The sequence below is a fragment of the Physella acuta genome, unplaced genomic scaffold (genome assembly GCF_028476545.2).
Source record: "Physella acuta isolate Inbredline_101_S28 unplaced genomic scaffold, ASM2847654v3 ptg000079l, whole genome shotgun sequence".
Lineage (NCBI taxonomy): Eukaryota > Metazoa > Mollusca > Gastropoda > Physidae > Physella > Physella acuta.
This window is the reverse complement of record NW_026731599.1, coordinates 591,801-617,176: the sequence shown is the minus strand read 5'-3', so window position 1 is coordinate 617,176 and position 25,376 is coordinate 591,801. Positions and strand designations below refer to the sequence as shown.

At 48.9% G+C, this 25,376-nt stretch overlaps 1 protein-coding gene across 1 annotated transcript in view; it reads right to left on the bottom strand.

Annotated features, from left to right (window-relative positions):
• LOC131956582 (cGMP-specific 3',5'-cyclic phosphodiesterase-like) overlaps positions 1–19,668 on the bottom strand; it is a 52,677-nt gene extending 33,009 nt beyond the window's left edge. Inside the window, 7 exon segments of the mRNA XM_059321111.1 lie at positions 4,381–4,521; positions 13,462–13,551; positions 14,704–14,862; positions 15,269–15,493; positions 17,416–17,945; positions 18,031–18,081; positions 19,613–19,668. Of these exon segments, the coding sequence (XP_059177094.1) occupies positions 4,381–4,521; positions 13,462–13,551; positions 14,704–14,862; positions 15,269–15,493; positions 17,416–17,937 (1,137 nt within the window). The 5' untranslated portion in view covers positions 17,938–17,945; positions 18,031–18,081; positions 19,613–19,668.
• Positions 19,669–25,376: the final 5,708 nt, after the last annotated feature.

Sequence of the window (25,376 nt, the reverse complement as noted above, 5' to 3'; positions counted from 1 at the left end):
TTGACCCACCTCCCATTGACCAGACCCACATCCCACAGACCCACCTCCAACTGACCCACCTCCCACTGACCAGACCCACCTCCCATTGACCAGACCCACCTCCCACTGACCTGACCCACCTCCCACTGACCAGACCCACCTCCCATTGACCAGACCCACCTCCCATTGACCAGACCCACCTCCCACTGACGATCCACCTCCCACTGACCTGACCCAACTCCCGCTGACCAGACCCACCTCCCACTGACCAGACCCACCTTCCACTGATCAGACCAACCTCCCACTTACCAGACCCACCTCCCACTGACCAGACCCACCTCCCATTGACCAGACCCACCTCCCACTGACCAGACCCACCTCCCACTGACCAGACCCAACTCCCACTGACCCACCTCCCATTGACCAGACCCACCTCCCACTGACCAGACCCACCTCCCACTGACTAGACCCACCTCCCATTGACCAGACCCACCTCCCACTGACCAGACCCACCTCCCACTGACCAGAGCCACCTCCCACCTCCCATTGACCAGACCCACCTCCCATTGACCAGACGCACCTCCCATTGACCTGACCCACCTCCCACTTACCTGACCCACCTCCCACTGACCAGACCCACCTCCCACCTCCCACTGACCAGACCCACCTCCCATTGACCTGACCCACCTCCCATTGACCCACCTCCCATTGACCAGACCCACCTCCCACTGACCCACCTCCCACTGACCAGACCCACCTCCCACTGACCAGACCCACCTCCCATTGACCTGACCCACCTCCCATTGACCCACCTCCCATTGACCAGACCCACCTCTCACTGACCCACCTCCCACAGACCAGACCAACCTCCCACTGACCAGACCCACCTCCCACTGACCAGACCCACCTCCCACTGACCAGACCCACCTCCCACTGACCAGACCCACCTCCCACCGACCAGACCCACCTCCCATTGACCAGACGCACCTCCCATTGACCAGACCCACCTCCCATTGACCAGTCCCACAACCCACTGACCAGACCCACCTCCCATTGACCAGACCCATCTCCGACTGACCAGACCCACCTCCCATTGACCAGACCCACCTCCCATTGACCAGACCCACCTCCCACTGACCAGACGCACCTCCCATTGACCAGACACACCTACCATTGACCAGACACACCTCCCACTGACCAGACCCACCTCCCATTGACTAGACCCACCTCCCATTGACCAGACCCACCTCCCACTGACCCGACTCCCACTGACCTGACCCACCTTCCACTGACCCACCTCCCATTGACCAGGCCAACCTCCCATTGACCCACCTCCCATTGACCAGACCCAACTCCCACAGACCCACCTCCAACTGACCCACCTCCCACTGACCAGACCCACCTCCCATTGACCAGACCCACCTCCCACTGACCTGACCCACCTCCCACTGACCAGACCCACCTCCCATTGACCAGACCCACCTCCCATTGACCAGACCCACCTCCCACTGACGATCCACCTCCCACTGACCTGACCCAACTCCCGCTGACCAGACCCACCTCCCACTGACCAGACCCACCTTCCACTGATCAGACCAACCTCCCACTTACCAGACCCACCTCCCACTGACCAGACCCACCTCCCATTGACCAGACCCACCTCCCACTGACCAGACCCACCTCCCACTGACCAGACCCAACTCCCACTGACCCACCTCCCATTGACCAGACCCACCTCCCACTGACCAGACCCACCTCCCACTGACTAGACCCACCTCCCATTGACCAGACCCACCTCCCACTGACCAGACCCACCTCCCACTGACCAGACCCACCTCCCACCTCCCATTGACCAGACCCACCTCCCATTGACCAGACGCACCTCCCATTGACCAGACGCACCTCCCATTGACCTGACCCACCTCCCACTGACCAGACCCACCTCCCACTGACCACACCCACCTCCTATTGACCAAACCCACCTCCCACTGACCTGACCCACCTCCCACTGACCAGACCCACCTCCCATTGACCAGACCCACCCCCCATTGACCAGACCCACCTCTCACTGACCCACCTCCCACAGACCAGACCCACCTCCCATTGACCAGACCCACCTCCCATTGACCAGACCCACCTCCTATTGACCAGACCCACCTCCCATTGACCAGACCCACCTCCCACTGACCTGACCCACCTCCCACTGACCTGACCCACCTCCCATTGACCAGACCCACCTCCCATTGACCCACCTCCCATTGACCAGACACACCTCCCACTGACCCACCTCTCACTGACCCACCTCCCACTGACCAGACCCACTGAACAGACCCACCTGCCACTGACCTGACCCACCTCTCACTGACCTGACCCACCTCCCACTGACCAGACCCACCTCCCACTGACCAGACCCGACTCCGACTGACCAGACCCACCTCCCACTGACCAGACCCACCTCCCACTGACCTGACCCACCTCCCATTGACCTGACCCACCTCCAATTGACCCACCTCCCATTGACCAGACCCAACTCCCACTGACCCACCTCCAACTGACCAGACCCACCTCCCACTGACCAGACCCACCTCTAACTGACCAGACCCACCTCCCACTGACCAGACCCACCTCCCATTGACCAGACCCACCTCCCACTGACCAGACCCACCTTCCATTGACCAGACCCACCTCCCATTGACCAGAGCCACCTCCCACTGACCAGACCCACCTCCCATTTACCAGACCCGTCTCCCATTGACCTGACCAATCTCACACTGACCCACGTCCCACTGACCTGACCCACCTCCCACTGACCTGACCCACGTCCAGCTGACCAGACCCACCTCCCACTGACCCACCTCCCACTGACCTGACCCACTTCCCACTGACCAGACCCACCTCCCACTGACCCACCTCCCACTGACCTGACCCACCTCCCACTGACCTGACCCACCTCCCACTGACCAGACCCACCTCCCACTGACCAGACCCATCTCCCATTGACCAGACCCACCTCCCATTGACCAGACGCACCTCCCATTGACCTGACCTGACCCATCTCCCACTGACCAGACCCACCTCCCACTGACCAGACACACCTCCTATTGACCAGACCCACCTCCCACTGACCCACCTCCCACTGACCAGACCCACCTCCCACTGACCAGACCCACCTCCCATTGACCTGACCCACCTCCCATTGACCCACCTCCCATTGACCAGACCCACCTCTCACTGACCCACCTCCCACAGACCAGACCCACCTCCCACTGACCAGACCCACCTCCCACTGACCAGACCCACCTTCCGCTGACCAGACCCACCTCCCACTGACCTGACCCACCTCCCACTGACCTGACCCACCTCCCACTGACCAGACCCACCTCCCACTGAACAGACCCACCTCCCACTGACCACACCCACCTCCCATTTGACCAGACGCACCTCCCATTGACCTGACCTGACCCATCTCCCACTGACCAGACCCACCTCCCACTGACCAGACACACCTCCTATTGACCAGACCCCCCCTCCCACTGACCCACCTCCCACTGACCAGACCCACCTCCCACTGACCAGACCCACCTCCCATTGACCTGACCCACCTCCCATTGACCCACCTCCCATTGACCAGACCCACCTCTCACTGACCCACCTCCCACAGACCAGACCCACCTCCCACTGACCAGACCCACCTCCCACTGACCAGACCCACCTTCCGCTGACCAGACCCACCTCCCACTGACCTGACCCACCCCCCACTGACCTGACCCACCTCCCACTGACCAGACGCACCTCCCACTGACCAGACCCACCTCCCACTGACCACACCCACCTCCTATTGACCAGACCCACCTCCCACTGACCTGACCCACCTCCCACTGACCAGACCCACCTCCCATTGACCAGACCCACCCCCCATTGACCAGACCCACCTCTCACTGACCCACCTCCCACAGACCAGACCCACCTCCCACTTACCAGACCCACCTCCCATTGACCAGACCCACCTCCCACTGACCAGACCCACCTCCCACTGATCAGACCCACCTCTCACTGACCAGACCCTCCTCCCATTTACCAGACCCACCTCCCACTGACCTGACCCACCTCCCACTGACCAGACCCACCTCCCATTGACCAGACCCACCCCCCTTGACCAGACCCACCTCTCACTGACCCACCTCCCACTTACCAGACCCACCTCCCATTGACCAGACCCACCTCCCACTGACCAGACCCACCTCCCACTGATCAGACCCACCTCTCACTGACCAGACCCTCCTCCCATTTACCAGACCCACCTCCCACTGACCAGACCCACCTCACACTGACCAGACCCACCTCCCACTGACCTGACCCACCTCCCACTGACCAGACCCACCTCCCACTGACCAGACCCACCTTTTGATAGGGGCCCTCCAGCAGGTAGACCAAACACTTCTGGCACGTGAGCAGCTCCTGGGCGTCTGTCATGATCTTCTGGACCAGCCTCTCTAGGTTGGTCTGCTCCTCAAAGATGCCGCGGGCCAGGTGAAGTAGAAGCTGGCAAATGTGGGGGAGAACATGTTAGCACAGAGGGCCACTCATAACTGATGGCCACACACACTCCACACACCATACACACATAACTGATGGCCACACACACCACACACACATAACTGATGGCCACACACACCACACACACAACTGATGGCCACACACACACACACCACACACACATAACTGATGGCCACACACACCACACACGTAACTGATGGCCACACACACACCACACACACATAACTGATGGCCACACACACCACACACATAACTGATGGCCACACACACCACACACATAACTGATGGCCACACACACCACACACATAACTGATGGCCACACACACACCACACACACATAACTGATGGCCACACACACCACACCCATAACTGATGGCCACACACACCACACACATAACTGATGGCCACACACACCACACACATAACTGAAGGCCACACACCACACACACATAACTGATGGCCACACACACCACACACACATAACTGATGGCCACACACACACACCACACACACACAACTGATGGCCACACACACCACACACATAACTGATGGCCACACACACACATAACTGAAGGCCACACACACAACACACATAACTGATGGCCACACACACACATAACTGATGGCCACACACACACCACACACACATAACTGATGGTCATACACACACCACACACATAACTGATGGCCACACACACCACACACACATAACTGATGGCCACACACACCACACACACATAACTGATGGCCACACACACACATAACTGATGGTCACACACACCACACACACATAACTGATGGCCACACACACCACACACACATAACTGATGGTCATACACACACACCACACACACAACTGATGGCCACACACACCACACACATAACTGATGGTCACACACACCACATACACATAACTGATGGCCACACACACCACATACACATAACTGATGGCCACACACACCACACACACATAACTGATGGTCACACACACCACACACACATAACTGATGGCCACACACACCACACACACATAACTGATGGTCATACACACACACCACACACACATAACTGATGGCCATACACACACCACAGACATAACTGATGGCCACACACACCACACACACATAACTGATGGTCACACACACCACATACACATAACTGATGGCCACACACACACTACACACACATAACTGATGGCCACACACACCACACACATAACTGATGGCCACACACACCACACACATAACTGATGGCCACACACACACCACACACACATAACTGATGGCCACACACACCACACACATAACTGATGGCCACACACACCACACACATAACTGATGGCCACACACACACCACACACACATAACTGATGGCCACACACACACACCACACACACACAACTGATGGCCACACACACCACACACATAACTGATGGCCACACACACACCACACACACATAACTGATGGCCACACACACCACACACATAACTGATGGCCACACACACCACACACATAACTGATGGCCACACACACCACACACATAACTGATGGCCACACACACACCACACACACATAACTGATGGCCACACACACCACACCCATAACTGATGGCCACACACACCACACACATAACTGATGGCCACACACACACCACACACACATAACTGATGGCCACACACACACCACACACATAACTGATGGCCACACACACCACACACATAACTGAAGGCCACACACCACACACACATAACTGATGGCCACACACACACATAACTGATGGCCACACACACACCACACACACATAACTGATGGCCACACACACCACACACATAACTGATGGCCACACACACCACACACATAACTGATGGCCACACACACACCACACACACATAACTGATGGCCACACACACACACCACACACACACAACTGATGGCCACACACACCACACACATAACTGATGGCCACACACACACATAACTGATGGCCACACATACCACACACATAACTGAAGGCCACACACCACACACACATAACTGATGGCCACACACACCACACACACATATTTGATGGCCACACACACACCACACACATAACTGATGGCCACACACACCACACAACTGATGGCCATACACACACACCACACACACATAACTGATGGCCACACACACCACACAACTGATGGCCACACACACCACACACATAACTGATGGCCACACACACCACACAACTGACGGCCACACACACCACACACACATAACTGATGGCCACACACACACATAACTGATGGCCACACACACACCACACACACATAACTGATGGTCATACACACACCACACACATAACTGATGGCCACACACACCACACACACATAACTGATGGCCACACACACCACACACACATAACTGATGGCCACACACACACATAACTGATGGTCACACACACCACACACACATAACTGATGGCCACACACACCACACACACATAACTGATGGTCATACACATACCACACACATAACTGATGGCCACACACACACCACACACACATAACTGATGGCCACACACACCACACACATAAATGATGGCCACACACACCACACACATAACTGATGGCCACACACACACCACACACACATAACTGATGGCCACACACACCACACACATAACTGATGGCCACACACACCACACACATAACTGATGGCCACACACACCACACACATAACTGATGGCCACACACACACCACACACACATAACTGATGGCCACACACACCACACCCATAACTGATGGCCACACACACCACAAACATAACTGATGGCAACACACACCACACACATAACTGAAGGCCACACACCACACACACATAACTGATGGCCACACACACCACACACACATAACTGATGGCCACACACACACACCACACACACACAACTGATGGCCACACACACCACACACATAACTGATGGCCACACACACACATAACTGATGGCCACACACACCACACACACATAACTGATGGCCACACACACACAACTAATGGCCACACACACCACACACACATAACTGATGGCCACACACACCACACACATAACTGATGGCCACACACACCACACACATAACTGATGGCCACACACACACCACACACACATAACTGATGGCCACACACACACACCACACACACACAACTGATGGCCACACACACCACACACATAACTGATGGCCACACACACACATAACTGATGGCCACACACACCACACACATAACTGAAGGCCACACACCACACACACATAACTGATGGCCACACACACCACACTTACATATTTGATGGCCTAACACACACCACACACAACTGATGGCCACACACACCACACAACTGATGGCCATACACACACACCACACACACATAACTCATGGCCACACACACCACACAACTGATGGCCACACACACCACACACATAACTGATGGCCACACACACCACACAACTGATGGCCACACACACCACACACACATAACTGATGGCCACACACACACATAACTGATGGCCACACACACACCACACACACATAACTGATGGTCATACACACACCACACACATAACTGATGGCCACACACACCACACACACATAACTGATGGCCACACACACCACACACACATAACTGATGGCCACACACACACATAACTGATGGTCACACACACCACACACACATAACTGATGGCCACACACACCACACACACATAACTGATGGTCATACACATACCACACACATAACTGATGGCCACACACACCACACACACATAACTGATGGTCACACACACCACATACACATAACTGATGGCCACACACACACCACACACACATAACTGATGGCCACACACACCACACACACATAACTGATGGCCACACACACCACACACATAACTGATGGCCACACACACCACACACACATAACTGATGGCCACACACACCACACACATAACTGATGGCCACACACACCACACACACATAACTGATGGCCACACACACCACACACATAACTGATGGCCACACACACTCCACACACACACAACTGATGGCCACACACACCACACACACATAACTGATGGCCACACACACCACACACATAACTGATGGCCACACACACCACACACATAACTGATGGCCACACACACCACACAACTGATGGCCACACACACCACACAAACACCACTGATGGCAACACACACCACACACACAACTGATGGCCACACACACCACACAAACACCACTGATGGCAACACACACCACACACACAACTGATGGCCACACACACACACACCACACACACATAACTGATGGCCACACACACTCCACACACACATAACTGATGGCCACACACACTCCACACACACACAACTGATGGCCACACACACCACACACACATAACTGATGGCCACACACACCACACACATAACTGATGGCCACACACACACCACACACACATAACTGATGGCCACACACACTCCACACACACATAACTGATGGCCACACACACCACACACATAACTGATGGCCACACACACACCACACACACATAACTGATGGCCACACACACCACACACATAACTGATGGCCACACACACACCACACACACACAACTGATGGCCACACACACCACACACACATAACTGATGGCCACACACACCACACACATAACTGATGGCCACACACACACCACACACACATAACTGATGGCCACACACACTCCACACACACATAACTGATGGCCACACACACCACACACATAACTGATGGCCACACACACACCACACACACATAACTGATGGCCACACACACCACACACATAACTGATGGCCACACACACACCACACACACATAACTGATGGCCACACACACCACACACACATAACTGATGGCCACACACACCACACACATAACTGATGGCCACACACACCACACACACATAACTGATGGCCACACACACCACACACATAACTGATGGCCACACACACCACACACACATAACTGATGGCCACACACACCACAAATACACAACTAATGGCCACACACCACACAACTGATGGCCACACACACACCACATACACATAACTGATGGTCATACACACACCACACACACACAACTGATGGCCACACACACACCACACACACATAACTGATGGCCACACACACACCACACACACATAACTGATGGTCATACACACACCACACACACACAACTGATGGCCACACTGTAACGTTTACCTATCTACCAGCCAGATAGATGGTGAACGTCCCCGGATTCTTTTTTCGGGGTCATATGCAAATGACTTAAAGCCTAAATGAATGAACACTAACTCAACAACACACTAGGGCTCGATCTCGATGTCTAGGGAAAACTAGTGATACTATTGAAGTTAACAACTCATTCAATCTGCATACAACCTTTAATAAGCGAACACAGTTGTGGCAGAACACTAGGTTAAACGAGATAAAATATTTAATACAGAAAATAACAAAACCCAACTTACAAAGCGTAAGAAAAAATACTATCACAGATTTTAACACTGTATAAAAATAGCCACAGGTCACACAACACTGCTATAGCCTCAATAATCACTTGGCGACAAGTAATATTATACTAGAAGACTAAACCAACTTAAGAAAGCATAGCACACTCAGGACTTAAGTTCTCTCACGTTCAAATGGTCAGAATCTATTGCCGGACAAAATGGACGGCCTGGTCTTAATAGACCGTTTGATCAAGGTAGACTGCCTCGTGTTGCGTGTGTGCGATCCAGTTAAAGACTTATGCAACAGGGGAGGTTATCCTCAACTCATGTAGCCATTGGTTGGGATGGTCATCTGATCAGAATTAATCAATCAGATCTTGATGGAAAATTTCTGGGTCCTAGACACCCTTAATAAGACAGTGGAAAAACCCCGGTAGTTGCACCATCAATCCATATAAGGTATTATACAATGTCAAACTAAGAATGGAACATGACTAGACCTAAGTAGGTCACAACACACACACCACACACACATAACTGATGGCCACACACACACCACACACACATAACTGATGGCCACACACACACCACACACACACAACTGATGGCCACACACACACCACACACATAACTGATGGCCACACACACACCACACACACACACAACTGATGGCCACACACACACCACACACACACAACTGATGGCCACACACACCACACACACAACTGATGGCCACACACACCACACACACACCACTGATGGCAACACACACCATACACATAACTGATGGCCACACACACACCACACACACACAACTGATGGCCACACACACCACACACACAACTGATGGCCACACACACCACACACATACCACTGATGGCAACACACACAACTGATGGCCACACACACACACACCACACACACATAACTGATGGCCACACACACCACACACACACAACTGATGGCCACACACACCACACACATACAACTGATGGCCACACACACCACACACATATAACTGATGGCCACACACACACACCACACACACATAACTGATGGCCACACACACACACACCACACACACATAACTGATGGCCACACACACACACACCACACACACACAACTGATGGCCACACACACCACACACACATAACTGATGGCCACACACACCACACACACATAACTGATGGCCACACACACCACACACACATAACTGATGGCCACACACACCACACACACACAACTGATGGCCACACACACCACACACATACAACTGATGGCCACACACACACCACACACACATAACTGATGGCCACACACACACCACACACATAACTGATGGCCACACACACCACACACACAACTGATGGCCACACACACCACACACACAACTGATGGCCACACACACCACACACACACCACTGATGGCAACACACACAACTGATGGCCACACACACACACCACACATAACTGATGGCAACACACACACCACACACATAACTGATGGCCACACACACACCACACACACAACTGATGGCCACACACACCACAAACACACCACTGATGGCAACACACACCACTGATGGCCACACACACACACACATAACTGATGGCCACACACACCACACACACACAACTGATGGCCACACACACCACACACAACTGATGGCCACACACACCACACAAACACCACTGATGGCAACACACACCACACACACAACTGATGGCCACACACACACACACCACACACATAACTGATGGCCACACACACCACACACATACAACTGATGGCCACACACACCACACACATATAACTGATGGCCACACACACACACCACACACACATAACTGATGGCCACACACACCACACACAACTGATGGCCACACACACCACACAAACACCACTGATGGCAACACACACCACACACACAACTGATGGCCACACACACACACACACCACACACACATAACTGATGGCCACACACACCACACACATACAACTGATGGCCACACACACCACACACATATAACTGATGGCCACACACACACACCACACACACATAACTGATGGCCACACACACACACCACACACACACAACTGATGGCCACACACACCACACACACACAACTGATGGCCACACACACCACACTGACATAACTGATGGTCACACACACCACACACACATACAACTGATGGCCACACACACACACCACACACACATAACTGATGGCCACACACACACACCACACACACATAACTGATGGCCACACACACCACACACACATAACTGATGGCCACACACACACATAACTGATGGCCACACACACCACACACATAACTGATGGCCACACACACCACACACACATAACTGATGGCCACACACACCACACACACATAACTGATGGCCACACACACCACACACACATAACTGATGGCCACACACACCACACACACATAAATGATGGCCACACACACATAACTGATGGCCACACACACCACACACACATAACTGATGGCCACACACACCACACACATAACTGATGGCCACACACACCACACACACATAAATGATGGCCACACACACACATAACTGATGGCCACACACACCACACACACATAACTGATGGCCACACACACCACACACACATAACTGATGGCCACACACACCACACACACACAACTGATGGCCACACACACGACACACACATAACTGATGGCCACACACACCACACACATAACTGATGGCCACACACACACGACACACACATAACTGATGGCCACACACACACGACACACACATAACTGATGGCCACACACACCACACACATAACAGATGGCCACACACACACCACACACACATAACTGATGGCCACACACACCACACACATAACTGATGGCCACACACACCACACACACATAACTGATGGCCACACACACCACACACACATAATTGATGGCCACACACCACACACACATAACTGATGGCCACACACACCACACACATAACTGATGGCCACACACACACCACACACACATAACTGATGGCCACACACACCACACACATAACTGATGGCCACACACACCACACACATAACTGATGGCCACACACACACCACACACACATAACTGATGGCCACACACACACCACACACACATAACTGATGACCACACACACACATAACTGATGGCCACACACACCACACACATAACTGATGGCCACACACACACCACACACACATAACTGATGGCCACACACACCACACACATAACTGATGGCCACACACACCACACACATAACTGATGGCCACACACACACCACACACACATAACTGATGGCCACACACACCACACACATAACTGATGGCCACACACACACAAGTGATGGCCACACACACACTATTTTGTCAATACTTACCTGATTTCTCTTGAACTCCTGAACCGACATCTCAAAGAGCTGGGCGTTAGTAATGCCTATACCACAGAAGGTCAGGTACTTGCCAAATATCTGGGGACAAAATCACTTGTCTTTGGTAGGTCTTGCAACTCCAGTCAGTCAAGTCTAGCTTTAATGTGTGGCCACATTGGGACAATGAGCTTAACTCGTGTCTCACCACCTGAACTCATGTCTCACCACTTGAACTCATGTCTTACCACTTGAACTCATGTCTCACCACCTGAACTCATGTCTCACCACCTGAACTCATGTCTCACCACTTGAACTCATGTCTTACCATCTGAACTCGTGTCTCACCACCTGAACTCATGTCTCACCACCTGAACTCATGTCTCACCATCTGTTTAGTGAACTCATGTCTCACCACCTTTTTAGTGAACTAATGTCTCACCACCTGTTTAGTAAACTCATATCTCACCATCTTTTTAGTGAACTCATGTATCACCACCTGAACTCATGTCTCACCACCTGTTTAGTGAACTCATGTCTCACCATCTGTTTAGTGAACTCATGTCTCACCACCTGAACTCATGTCTCACCACCTGAACTCATGTCTCACCATCCGTTTAGTGAACTTATGTCTCACCATCTGTTTAGTGAACTCATGTCTCACCATCTGTTTAGTGAACTCATGTCTCACCACCTGAACTCATGTCTCACCACCTGTTTAGTGAACTCATGTCTCACCATCTGTTTAGTGAACTCATGTCTCACCACCTGAACTCATGTCTCACCTCTTCATCTTGTTTAGTAAACTCGTGTCTCACCACCTGAACTCATGTCTCACCTCTTCATCTTGTTTAGTAAACTCGTGTCTCACCACCTGAACTCATGTCTCACCACCTGAACTCATGTCTCACCATCTGTTTAGTGAACTCATGTCTCACCACCTGTTTAGTGAACTCATGTCTCACCATCTGTTTAGTGAACTTATGTCTCACCACCTGAACTCATGTCTCACCATCTGTTTAGTGAACTCATGTCTCACCATCTGTTTAGTGAACTCATGTCTCACCACCTGTTTAGTGAACTCATGTCTCACCACCTGAACTCATGTCTCACCACCTGAACTCATGTCTCACCATCTGTTTAGTGAACTCATGTCTCACCATCTGTTTAGTGAACTCATGTCTCACCACTTGAACTCATGTCTTACCACCTGTTTAGTGAATTCATGTCTCACCACCTGAACTCATGTCTCACCTCTTCATCTTGTTTAGTAAACTCGTGGTCCCCTGTGATCTTGTTGATAATCTGGGCCACTCCGATGACCTCGCCCTCGTAGTTGACGATGGGCATGGACAGGATGCTGTGGGTCCTGTAGCCCGTCTTCTTGTCCACCTCTTGGTTAAACCGGGGGTCCTGAAACACAGCGTCCTGCCTCAACCAACCACGTCATAACAGACACCCCCAACTAACCACGTAATGCCCCCAACTAACCACGTGATGCCCCCCCCCCCCCAACTGACCACGTGATGCCCCCCCCCCAACTGACCACGTGATGCCCCCCCCCAACTGACCACGTGATGCCCCCCCCCAACTAACCACGTGATGCCCCCCAACTGACCACGTGATGCCCCCCAACTGACCACGTGATGCCCCCCAACTGACCACGTGATGCCCCCCCAACTGACCACGTGATGCCCCCCCCCAACTGACCACGTGATGCCCCCCCCCCCCCCAACTGACCACGTGATGCCCCCCCCCCAACTGACCACGTGATGCCCCCCCAACTGACCACGTGATGCCCCCCCCCCCCCAAACCTACCGCATACACGTCCTTGATGTTGATGGCCTCCCGTGTGAGGGCCACATTGCCAGCGATGCCGACACCGAAAGGGACGACGATCTCGTTGGCCTCCGTGTGGATGGACTGTTCCAGCGTGCTGGACTCAGTGACGTCAAAGAGCTTGGACACCAGGTACTTGTTGTCTCTACTGCCCCGCACCAGGAACAGGCTGCCCCTGTCGCTGTTGGTCAGGATACTCACGTTCTGGGGGACAGACAAAAGACAGACAGCTAGACAGACAAGACAGACAAGACAGACAGCTAGACAGACAGCTAGACAGACAGCTAGACAGACAGCTATACAGACAAGACAGACATAAGACAGACAGCTAGACAGACAAGACAGACATAAGACAGACAGCTAGACAGACAAGACAGACAAGACAGACATAGGACAGACATCTAGACAGACAAGACAGACATAAAACAGACAGCTAGACAGACAACAAGACAGACATAAGACAGACATAAAACAGACAAAAGACAGACAGCTAGACAGACAGCTAGACAGACAAGACAGACAGCTAGACAGACATGAGACAGACAGCTAGAGAGACATGAGACAGACAAATAAACAGACATAAGACAGAGAGCTAGACAGACAACTAGAGAGACAAATTATCAGACACCTAGACAGACAGCTGCACAGACAAGACAGATAGCTAGACAGATATAAGACAGACAGCTAGACAGACAGCTAGACAGACAACACATACAGCTAGAAAGACATAAGACAGACAGTTAGACAGACAGCTAGACAGACAAGACAGACAGCTAGACAGACATAAGACAGAGAGCTAGACAGACAAGACAGACAACTAAACAGACATAAGACAGCTAGACAGACAGCTAGACAAACAAGACAGACAGCTAGACAGACAAAACAGACAGCTAGACAAACAGCTAGACAGACATAAGACAGACATAAGACAGACATAAGACAGGCATAAGACAGACATAAGACAGACATAAGATAGACAGCTAGACAGACAGCTAGACAGACAAGACAGGCATAATACAGACACAAGACAGACAGCTAGACGGACATGAGACAGCTAGAGAGACATGAGACAGACAACTAAACAGACATAAGCCAGACAGCTAGAAGATCTTACAGACATAAGACAGACACCTAGACTGACAGCTGCACAGACAAGACAGACAGCTAGACAGACAAAACAGACAGCAAACCAGACATAATATAGAAATAACACAAACATAAGACAGACATAAGATAGGCATAAGACAGACATAAGACAAACAGCTAGACAGACATAAGACAGACAGCTAGACAGACAAGACAGCTAGACAGACATAAGATAGACAGCTAGACAGACATAAGACAGACATAAGACAGACAGCTAGACAGACATAAGACAGACAGCTAGATAAACAAGACAGACATAAGACAGACAGAAAGACAGACATAAGACAGACATAAGACTGACCACTAGACAGAAAAAATACAGACAGCTAGACAGACAAGACAGGCATAAGACAGAAACAAGACAGACAGCTAGACAGACATAAGACAGACAGCTAGATAAACAAGACAGACATAAGACAGACAGAAAGACAGACATAAGACAGACATAAGACAGACCACTAGACAGAAAATGACAGACAGCTAGACAGAAAATGACAGACAGCTAGACAGACAAGACAGACATAAGACAGAAACAAGACAGACAGCTAGACAGACATAAGACAGACGTAAGAAAGACCGCTAGACAGATATAAGACAGACAGCTAGACAGATATAAGACATACAGCTAGACAGACAGCTAGACAGACAAGACAGACAGCTAGAAAGACACAAGACAGACAGCTTGACATATAGCTACACAGACAAGATAGACAGCTAGACAGACAGAAAGACCCACATAAGACAAACATAAGACAGACCACTAGACAGAAAAAATACAGACAGCTAGACAGACATAAGACAGACATAAGAAAGACCGCTAGACAGACATAAGACAGGCAGCTACGCAGACATAAGACAGACAGCTAAACAGACAGCTAGACAGACAAGACAGACAGCTAGACAGACATAAGACAGACATAAGAAAGACAGCTAGACAGACTTAAGACAGACAGCTAGACAGACAAGACAGCTAGACAGACCTGAAGGATCTTGTGGCACAAGACGTTGACGTCCAGCTCACTGGCGATGTCCCTGATGAGCTCCATGAAGAGCTCCTCCTCCGACATGCGGCGCAGATCCTCCAGGTCCTTCTTGACGCTGGCCCGCCGTGTCCGGTCCCCGTCCAAATACTTCCTGAAGATCATGCTGGTGATGGAGTTCCTGCCCACCTTAGAGAAGCTGGTGTACCGCTGGATTTTCTTGTCTTCTAGAGAGTTCAAGGACGCCACTGATCCCGTAGAGCTTTCCTCAAGTTTGACTAGACATGGGGCCGTCGGGGCGGGGTCATGCGCCGAAGGGGCGGTGCCATGCTCCGAAGGGGCGGGGCCATGCGTAGAAGGAGCGGGGCCATGCTTTGACTGGATAGACACGGCGTCCTGTTTTAACTTTCGCGCCAAAACTTTTAATGTTTCGTCGTCGGCAGATTGCAGGAACCAGCGGGCGAGATAGTCCGGGTGCTCGCGGAGATAATGGCTGACGTCATCTTCACTCAGCTGGCTCATGGTGGCGCCTGGGGAAGTGACGTCATTGTGGAATGTGACGTCAGTCAAGAAATGTTTTTAAAATAACTAATGGAAAGAAAAACAAAGTCTTACCTTTGACCTTTACTTCAGTCTCAAGGTCGTTTTACAGACATTCCATCAATTCTAGAGAGAAATAAATATAGGGGGTAGCCGGGCAAGGTAGAACTATAGGGGGGGGGGGGGGGGGGCGGGGGCGGTAGAAATATTTCAATATTGTCAAAACATCTAAACTTTCCAATCATCAAAGCATCTAAACTTGCCATCAAAACTTGCCGTCAAAACATCAAAACTTGGCATCAAAACATCAAAACTTGCTAATCATCAAAAACTCTATGTTTAATCTTCAGGTTAAGTAGTTAGATGGAACAATATCCTCGCTAAGGTCTTGGTGTTACGGTCATGGTGTTAAGGTCATGGTGTTAAGGTCATGGTGTTACGGTCATGGTGTTAAGGTCATGGTGTTAAGGCCATGGTGTTAAGGTCATGGTGTTAAGTTCATGGTGTTACGGTCATGGTGTTAAGGTCATGGTGTTAAGGTCATGGTGTTAAGGTCATGGTGTTACGGTCATGGTGTTACGGTCATGGTGTTACGGTCATGGTGTTAAGGCCATGGTGTTAAGGTCATGGTGTTAAGGTCATGGTGTTAAGGTCATGGTGTTAAGGTCATGGTGTTAAGGTCAAGGTCTCAGTATCCAGTAGTGCTGTGATGTGTTTCCCACCAGCGTTTTGTAATCACAGTCTCAACCAGGTTTTTCTCGCTAGAACGGTCAACCAGCTCAACCACATTGCCAACCCACTAGCAACAACCAACCCACTAGCAAGAACCAACCCACTAGCAAGAACCAACCCACTAGCAACAACCAACCCACTAGCAACAACCAACCCACTAGCAACAACCAACCCACTAGCAACAACCAACCCACTAGCAACAACCAACCCACTAGCAACAAACAACCCACTAGCAACAAACAACCCACTAGCAACAACCAACCCACTAGCAACAACCAACCCCCATAAAATTGTCAGAAAACCCAATTAGGCCCGGAGCAACTGAGGAAAAAACAGATGGCCCCTTCAGGCTAAACTAAACACGACCCATGTCCTAATGAATCTTTGGTGGGCTCGGCCGTGTAGGGGACCTTACTCGTGTCTCCGCTAGCGCTCTCCAGCTCGTACAGTTAGGATGGTACGGTTAGGATGGTACGGTTAGGAGGGTACGGTTAGGATGGTTCAGATAGATTGTACAGGCGAGGGTAAAATTAGAATGCTAAAGATTAGCTGGTACAGTTTGTGGTGCAGCTAATTTTATTAGGATAATAATAATAATATAATTTGGTTACAATCAATTGATTGATTCATTTAAGATGGTACAGTTTGCATAACTATGATGGTACAATAAGGATAGTACACTTAGCATAACTAAGATGGTACAATTAGGGTGGTACAGTTATTATAACTAAGATGGTACAATTAGGATGGTATTTATCATAACTAAGATGGTACAATTAGGATGGTAGATATCATAACTAAGATGGTACAATTAGGATGGTACAGTTATCATAACTAAGATGGTACAATTAGGATGGTACAGTTGTGTTAAAATAGTCTAAATGCTGCTAGAGTTGTCTAGGTGAGGTAAAAACTGTGGACCTACCTGGTGTTTACCTGTCTCTCTCGTCTGCCACCGTCTGTCTGGCACATTCGGACGGCGAGGGAACAAGTTATCGATTCATGGGTAATCGACGGCTGGCTGGGGAGGGGGGGGGATTGGAGGAGAGGGGACAACGGGAGGAGGAGGGGTGGGGGTACAGAGCTAATTTGTGCCAGATCAAGAGATATTTAAGTGAAATTGTTGACGCACAACCCAACCCAACCCCCAGAGGCAGGGTTGTATTCCACGCAACCCTTGGAGTATTGATGAACAAAATGATTTTTGTACGAAATGACAAAAGCTGTGTCGAAATTACCAATGTAATTTTACCTTGCTAAAGCATGAAGCGGCAATTAACTTTAATTGATGGGTTCTGGTGGGGGCAGAACCAGCAAGGAAAATACAAGACAAGTAGATCACGACACAAGTAGATCACGACACAAGTAGATCACGACACAAGTAGATCACGACACAAGTAGATCACGACACAAGTAGATCACACGAGTAGATCACGACACAAGTAGATCACGACACAAGTAGATCACGACACAAGTAGACCACGACACAAGTAGATCACGACACAAGTAGATCACACGAGTAGATCTCGACACAAGTAGATCACGACACAAGTAGATCACGACACAAGTAGATCACGACACGTGTAGATCACGACACAAGTAGATCACGACACAAGTAGATCACGACACAAGTAGATCACGACACGTGTAGATCACGACACGAGTAGATCACGACACAAGTAGATCACGACACAAGTAGATCACACGTGTAGATCACGACACAAGTAGATCACGACACAAGTAGATCACGACACAAGTAGATCACACGTGTAGATCACGACACAAGTAGATCACGACACAAGTAGATCACACGTGTAGATCACGACACGAGTAGATCACGACACGAGTAGATCACGACACAAGTAGATCACGACACGTGTAGATCACACGAGTAGATCTCGACACAAGTAGATCACGACACAAGTAGATCACGACACAAGTAGATCACGACACAAGTAGATCACGACACGTGTAGATCACGACACAAGTAGATCACGACACAAGTAGATCACGACACAAGTAGATCACGACACAAGTAGATCACGACACAAGTAGATCACGACACAAGTAGATCACGACACAAGTAGATCACGACACGTGTAGATCACGACACAAGTAGATCACGACACAAGTAGATCACGACACGTGTAGATCACGATACAAGTAGATCACGACACAAGTAGATCACACGAGTAGATCACGACACAAGTAGATCACACGAGTAGATCACGACACAAGTAGATCACGACACAAGTAGATCACGACACAAGTAGATCACACGTGTAGATCACGACACAAGTGGATCACGACACAAGTAGATCACGACACAAGTAGATCACGACACAAGTAGATCACACGAGTAGATCACGACACAAGTAGTTGACGACACAAGTAGATCACGACACGAGTAGATCACGACACGTGTAGATCACGACACGTGTAGATCACGACACAAGTAGATCACGACACAAGTAGATCACGACACGTGTAGATCACGATACAAGTAGATCACGACACGTGTAGATCACGACACAAGTAGATCACGACACAAGTAGATCACGACACGTGTAGATCACGATACAAGTAGATCACGACACAAGTAGATCACACGAGTAGATCACGACACAAGTAGATCACACGAGTAGATCACGACACAAGTAGATCACGACACAAGTAGATCACGACACAAGTAGATCACACGTGTAGATCACGACACAAGTGGATCACGACACAAGTAGATCACGACACAAGTAGATCACACGAGTAGATCACGACACAAGTAGTTGACGACACAAGTAGATCACGACACGAGTAGATCACGACAGGTGTAGATCACGACACGTGTAGATCACGACACGTGTAGATCACGACACAAGTAGATCACGACACGTGTAGATCACGATACAAGTAGATCACGACACAAGTAGATCACACGAGTAGATCACGACACAAATAGATCACGACACATAGATCACGGGTGAAGACAAAAGCACGACACATAGACCGAGGGAGCAAGTTCAATAAAAGTTTGTAAAAAATGCATGAGAAACTCTTTAATAACAAGCTTTTTTTTTTTTTTTTTTTTTTTATAAAAGCTTGCACTAAAAAGATTTTTTTACCCTTTAAATATATAATAATGCATTACTATTTAAATAACTATAAAAGAAAGCGTTGGTTACTTTGTAAACGACTATAATACCCCAAATGATCCATAAAATAAACAAAAGGCAGTATTTAAAATACCCGAGTTTTACCTACCACAGTGCATTTTATCAACCCATGCTAATTATAATATACGAGCCGGCCCGCGGCATAACATACGCCGCTATTTAGTTGTTTCTAATTTTCAATAATTCATAATTTGTGAATTCGACAGTACCAACGCTGACACTGAAAATATTTCTTTAAAACACTATAAGTAGCTAGTTAAGGACCATAACCCCCCCCCCCTTCCTTCCCTCCCCCCCTCCTCCCCCCCCCCCCCCCCCCTACGTTTAAAATCGTTGGCTCTGCTTGTAAACATTTAGAGTGAACACAGCTCACTAAAACCATGTAGGGGTGGGGAGGTAGGGAGAGCGTTTGCAGCTTGTTTTCTAACGGCTCGAAGAAGAGAATTATATATATATACGAGCCGGCCCGCGGCATAACATACGCCGCTATTTAGTTGTTTCTAATTTTCAATAATTCATAATTTGTGAATTCGACAGTACCAACGCTGATACTGAAAATATTTCTTTCAAACACTATAAGTAGCTCGTTAAGGACCATAAACCCCCCCCCTTCCTTTCCCCCCCCCCCCCCCCTACGTTTAAAATCGTTGGCTCTGCTTGTAAACATTTAGAGTGAACACAGCTCACTAAAACCATGTAGGGGTGGGGAGGTAGGGAGAGGGTTTGCAGCTTGTTTTCTAACGGCTCGAAGAAGAGAATTATATATATACGAGCCGGCCCGCGGCATAACATACGCCGCTATTTAGTTGTTTCTAATTTTCAATAATTCATAATTTGTGAATTCGACAGTACCAACGCTGACACTGAAAATATTTCTTTCAAACACTATAAGTAGCTCGTTAAGGACCATAACCCCCCCCCCCTTCCTTCCCCCCCCCCCCTCCCCCCCCCCCCCCCCCTACGTTTAAAATCGTTGGCTCTGCTTGTAAACATTTAGAGTGAACACAGCTCACTAAAACCATGTAGGGGTGGGGAGGTAGGGAGAGCGTTTGCAGCTTGTTTTCTAACGGCTCGAAGAGGAGAATTATATATTAATATATATATAGATATTCTCACAATAATGTCGTCTTGTACGTCCGCGAAATTTGCATTCACATTTTTTTTAATTAGCGTGAGTGGAATTTCTTTTTAAATTACCTCCCCTGGTATAATTATTAGGAATCTAAACGATAATATTCCTTGACCTTGATCAGTTTAATATGTTTTAGCAAATTGCGTGTAATTGATATTTTCTTCACGTTATTCGAAAGAGTAAAAACTGTAGCAACTATAAAATAAATAAATCCATAAATTACAATAAGTATAAGACAATGCGATGCAATCTAAAAGCACTGCATGATACGATGTTTACTTTTATGGTTCCAAAATCTGTAGCGATGACGGAAGGACTGACACACTACCAGCAGCGTTAAATTATAGATATTCGAGAAAGTTTAGGGGAGATCACTCCCGCATTATTTCTGTATATTTAAATATTGAATACAATAGCACTGCATGGCTAAAAACAATTACGCACTAAATTAACACCAAACCTGTACGTATAATAGCGCGGCAAATAATATTTTATATAGGAAATTTTAATTAACTATTTTAAAGTTATTAAACATCCCATTAAGTCAAATGATATATTGTCAGATTGCATTGTTATTGAGTTTTGACCCACCTGACAAGTTTCAGAGAAATTGGTTGGATAGAAGTGATCAAAGTTGAGCTCATTAGTTTCGATCGATGACGGACGGTAGACAAAAGAACGAGAAAGCAAGTTAAATAAAAGCTTGTAAAAAACAAAGCCGGCGTTATTTTTCTTGGATCATAGTTTTTTGGGGCGCGGGTTAGTCCATACTACCACCCAGACACCACAGGGCGTGAAAGCAATGAGTGTCAGTTAGTCCCACTCCCATTTAGTGAGGCACAACACATTCGTCGACCAGATGTCAGTGGCGTCACTGGGCGAACAAAAGAGTCATCGGTTACACTACCTAAAGGGACAGGGTGTGACCGTGTTTGGGTTTAGATTTATAATGTAGCAGCCTACCGCTTCCCTGCTGTATGGCACTTTTTAAAACGAATGTAGGTGTTATAGTGCTATTGGGGGAACACGACTGCCGCCAACGTCTGGTTCAATGGGAGGTTTATCATTTCTATTGATACATCTCCCAAGTTACAGGATTTAGATATGGGAGGTTTATTATTTATATATTAATATATATCCCAAGTAATAGGCCGCCTCTATCCCTTTTAACACTATATTGCTCACACACACAATTATGTTGGCTAATTCAGGGAGATCCTTTTATTCAGGGGGAAATCGGTTATGATGAATGAGTAGTCGGTCTGGACGATTCTGTAGTTACAGTGGGTTGATTAGGCTAACTCTGTAAACAGAGTGGGTTGATTAGGCTAACTCTGTAAACACAGTGGGTTGATTAGGCTAACTCTGTAAACACAGTGGGTTGATTAGGCTAACTCTGTAAACACAGTGGGTTGATTAGGCTAACTCTGTAAACACAGTGGGTTGATTAGGCTAACTCTGTAAACAGAGTGGGTTGATTAGGCTAACTCTGTAAACAGAGTGGGTTGATTAGGCTAACTCTGTAAACACAGTGGGTTGATTAGGCTAACTCTGTAAACACAGTGGGTTGATTAGGCTAACTCTGTAAACAGAGTGGGTTGATTAGGCTAACTCTGTAAACACAGTGGGTTGATTAGGCTAACTCTGTAAACACAGTGGGTTGATTAGGCTAACTCTGTAAACAGAGTGGGTTGATTAGGCTAATTCTGTAGACACACTGGGTTGATTAGGCTAACTCTGTAAACAGAGTGGGTTGATTAGGCTAACTCTGTAAACAGAGTGGGTTGATTAGGCTAATTCTGTAGACACACTGGGTTGATTAGGCTAACTCTGTAAACAGAGTGGGTTGATTAGGCTAACTCTGTAAACAGAGTGGGTTGATTAGGCTAACTCTGTAGACACACTGGGTTGATTAGGCTAACGAGCGAGATGGCCTTGATGAGATCGATATGTGGCTGACCATCTTTAGCAGGCTCGACATCGATTGGCCAAATTCTAAATACTGGCCAAATTCTAATTACTGGCTTGTAAGTTCTTTTAAAAAAAATTATTTTGTCTAAAAGATGTGGGACAGGTATTTAAAAATGTAATCTTTATTATACGTATTGCATGTGTTTGATTAAGATCGTAGTATTGACAAGGTTAATAGTTAAAGCTAGCGTTCCCGTCACCCCTTGCTGCCATCGCAGAAGAAATTCAAGGACACTTGTTATAACATTCTAGTGTTACCAATGATGTATTTTAGACCGTGACCCAATTGTCTCTCAACACCTTTCGCTTGTGATGCATGTTGTGTATAAAGAAACCCAGACCTTCGGACATTCCCCTCCCCCCCTGAGTCGATTTAGTCAACGATTATAGTAGCCCACAGCATCCCTTGTGTTACA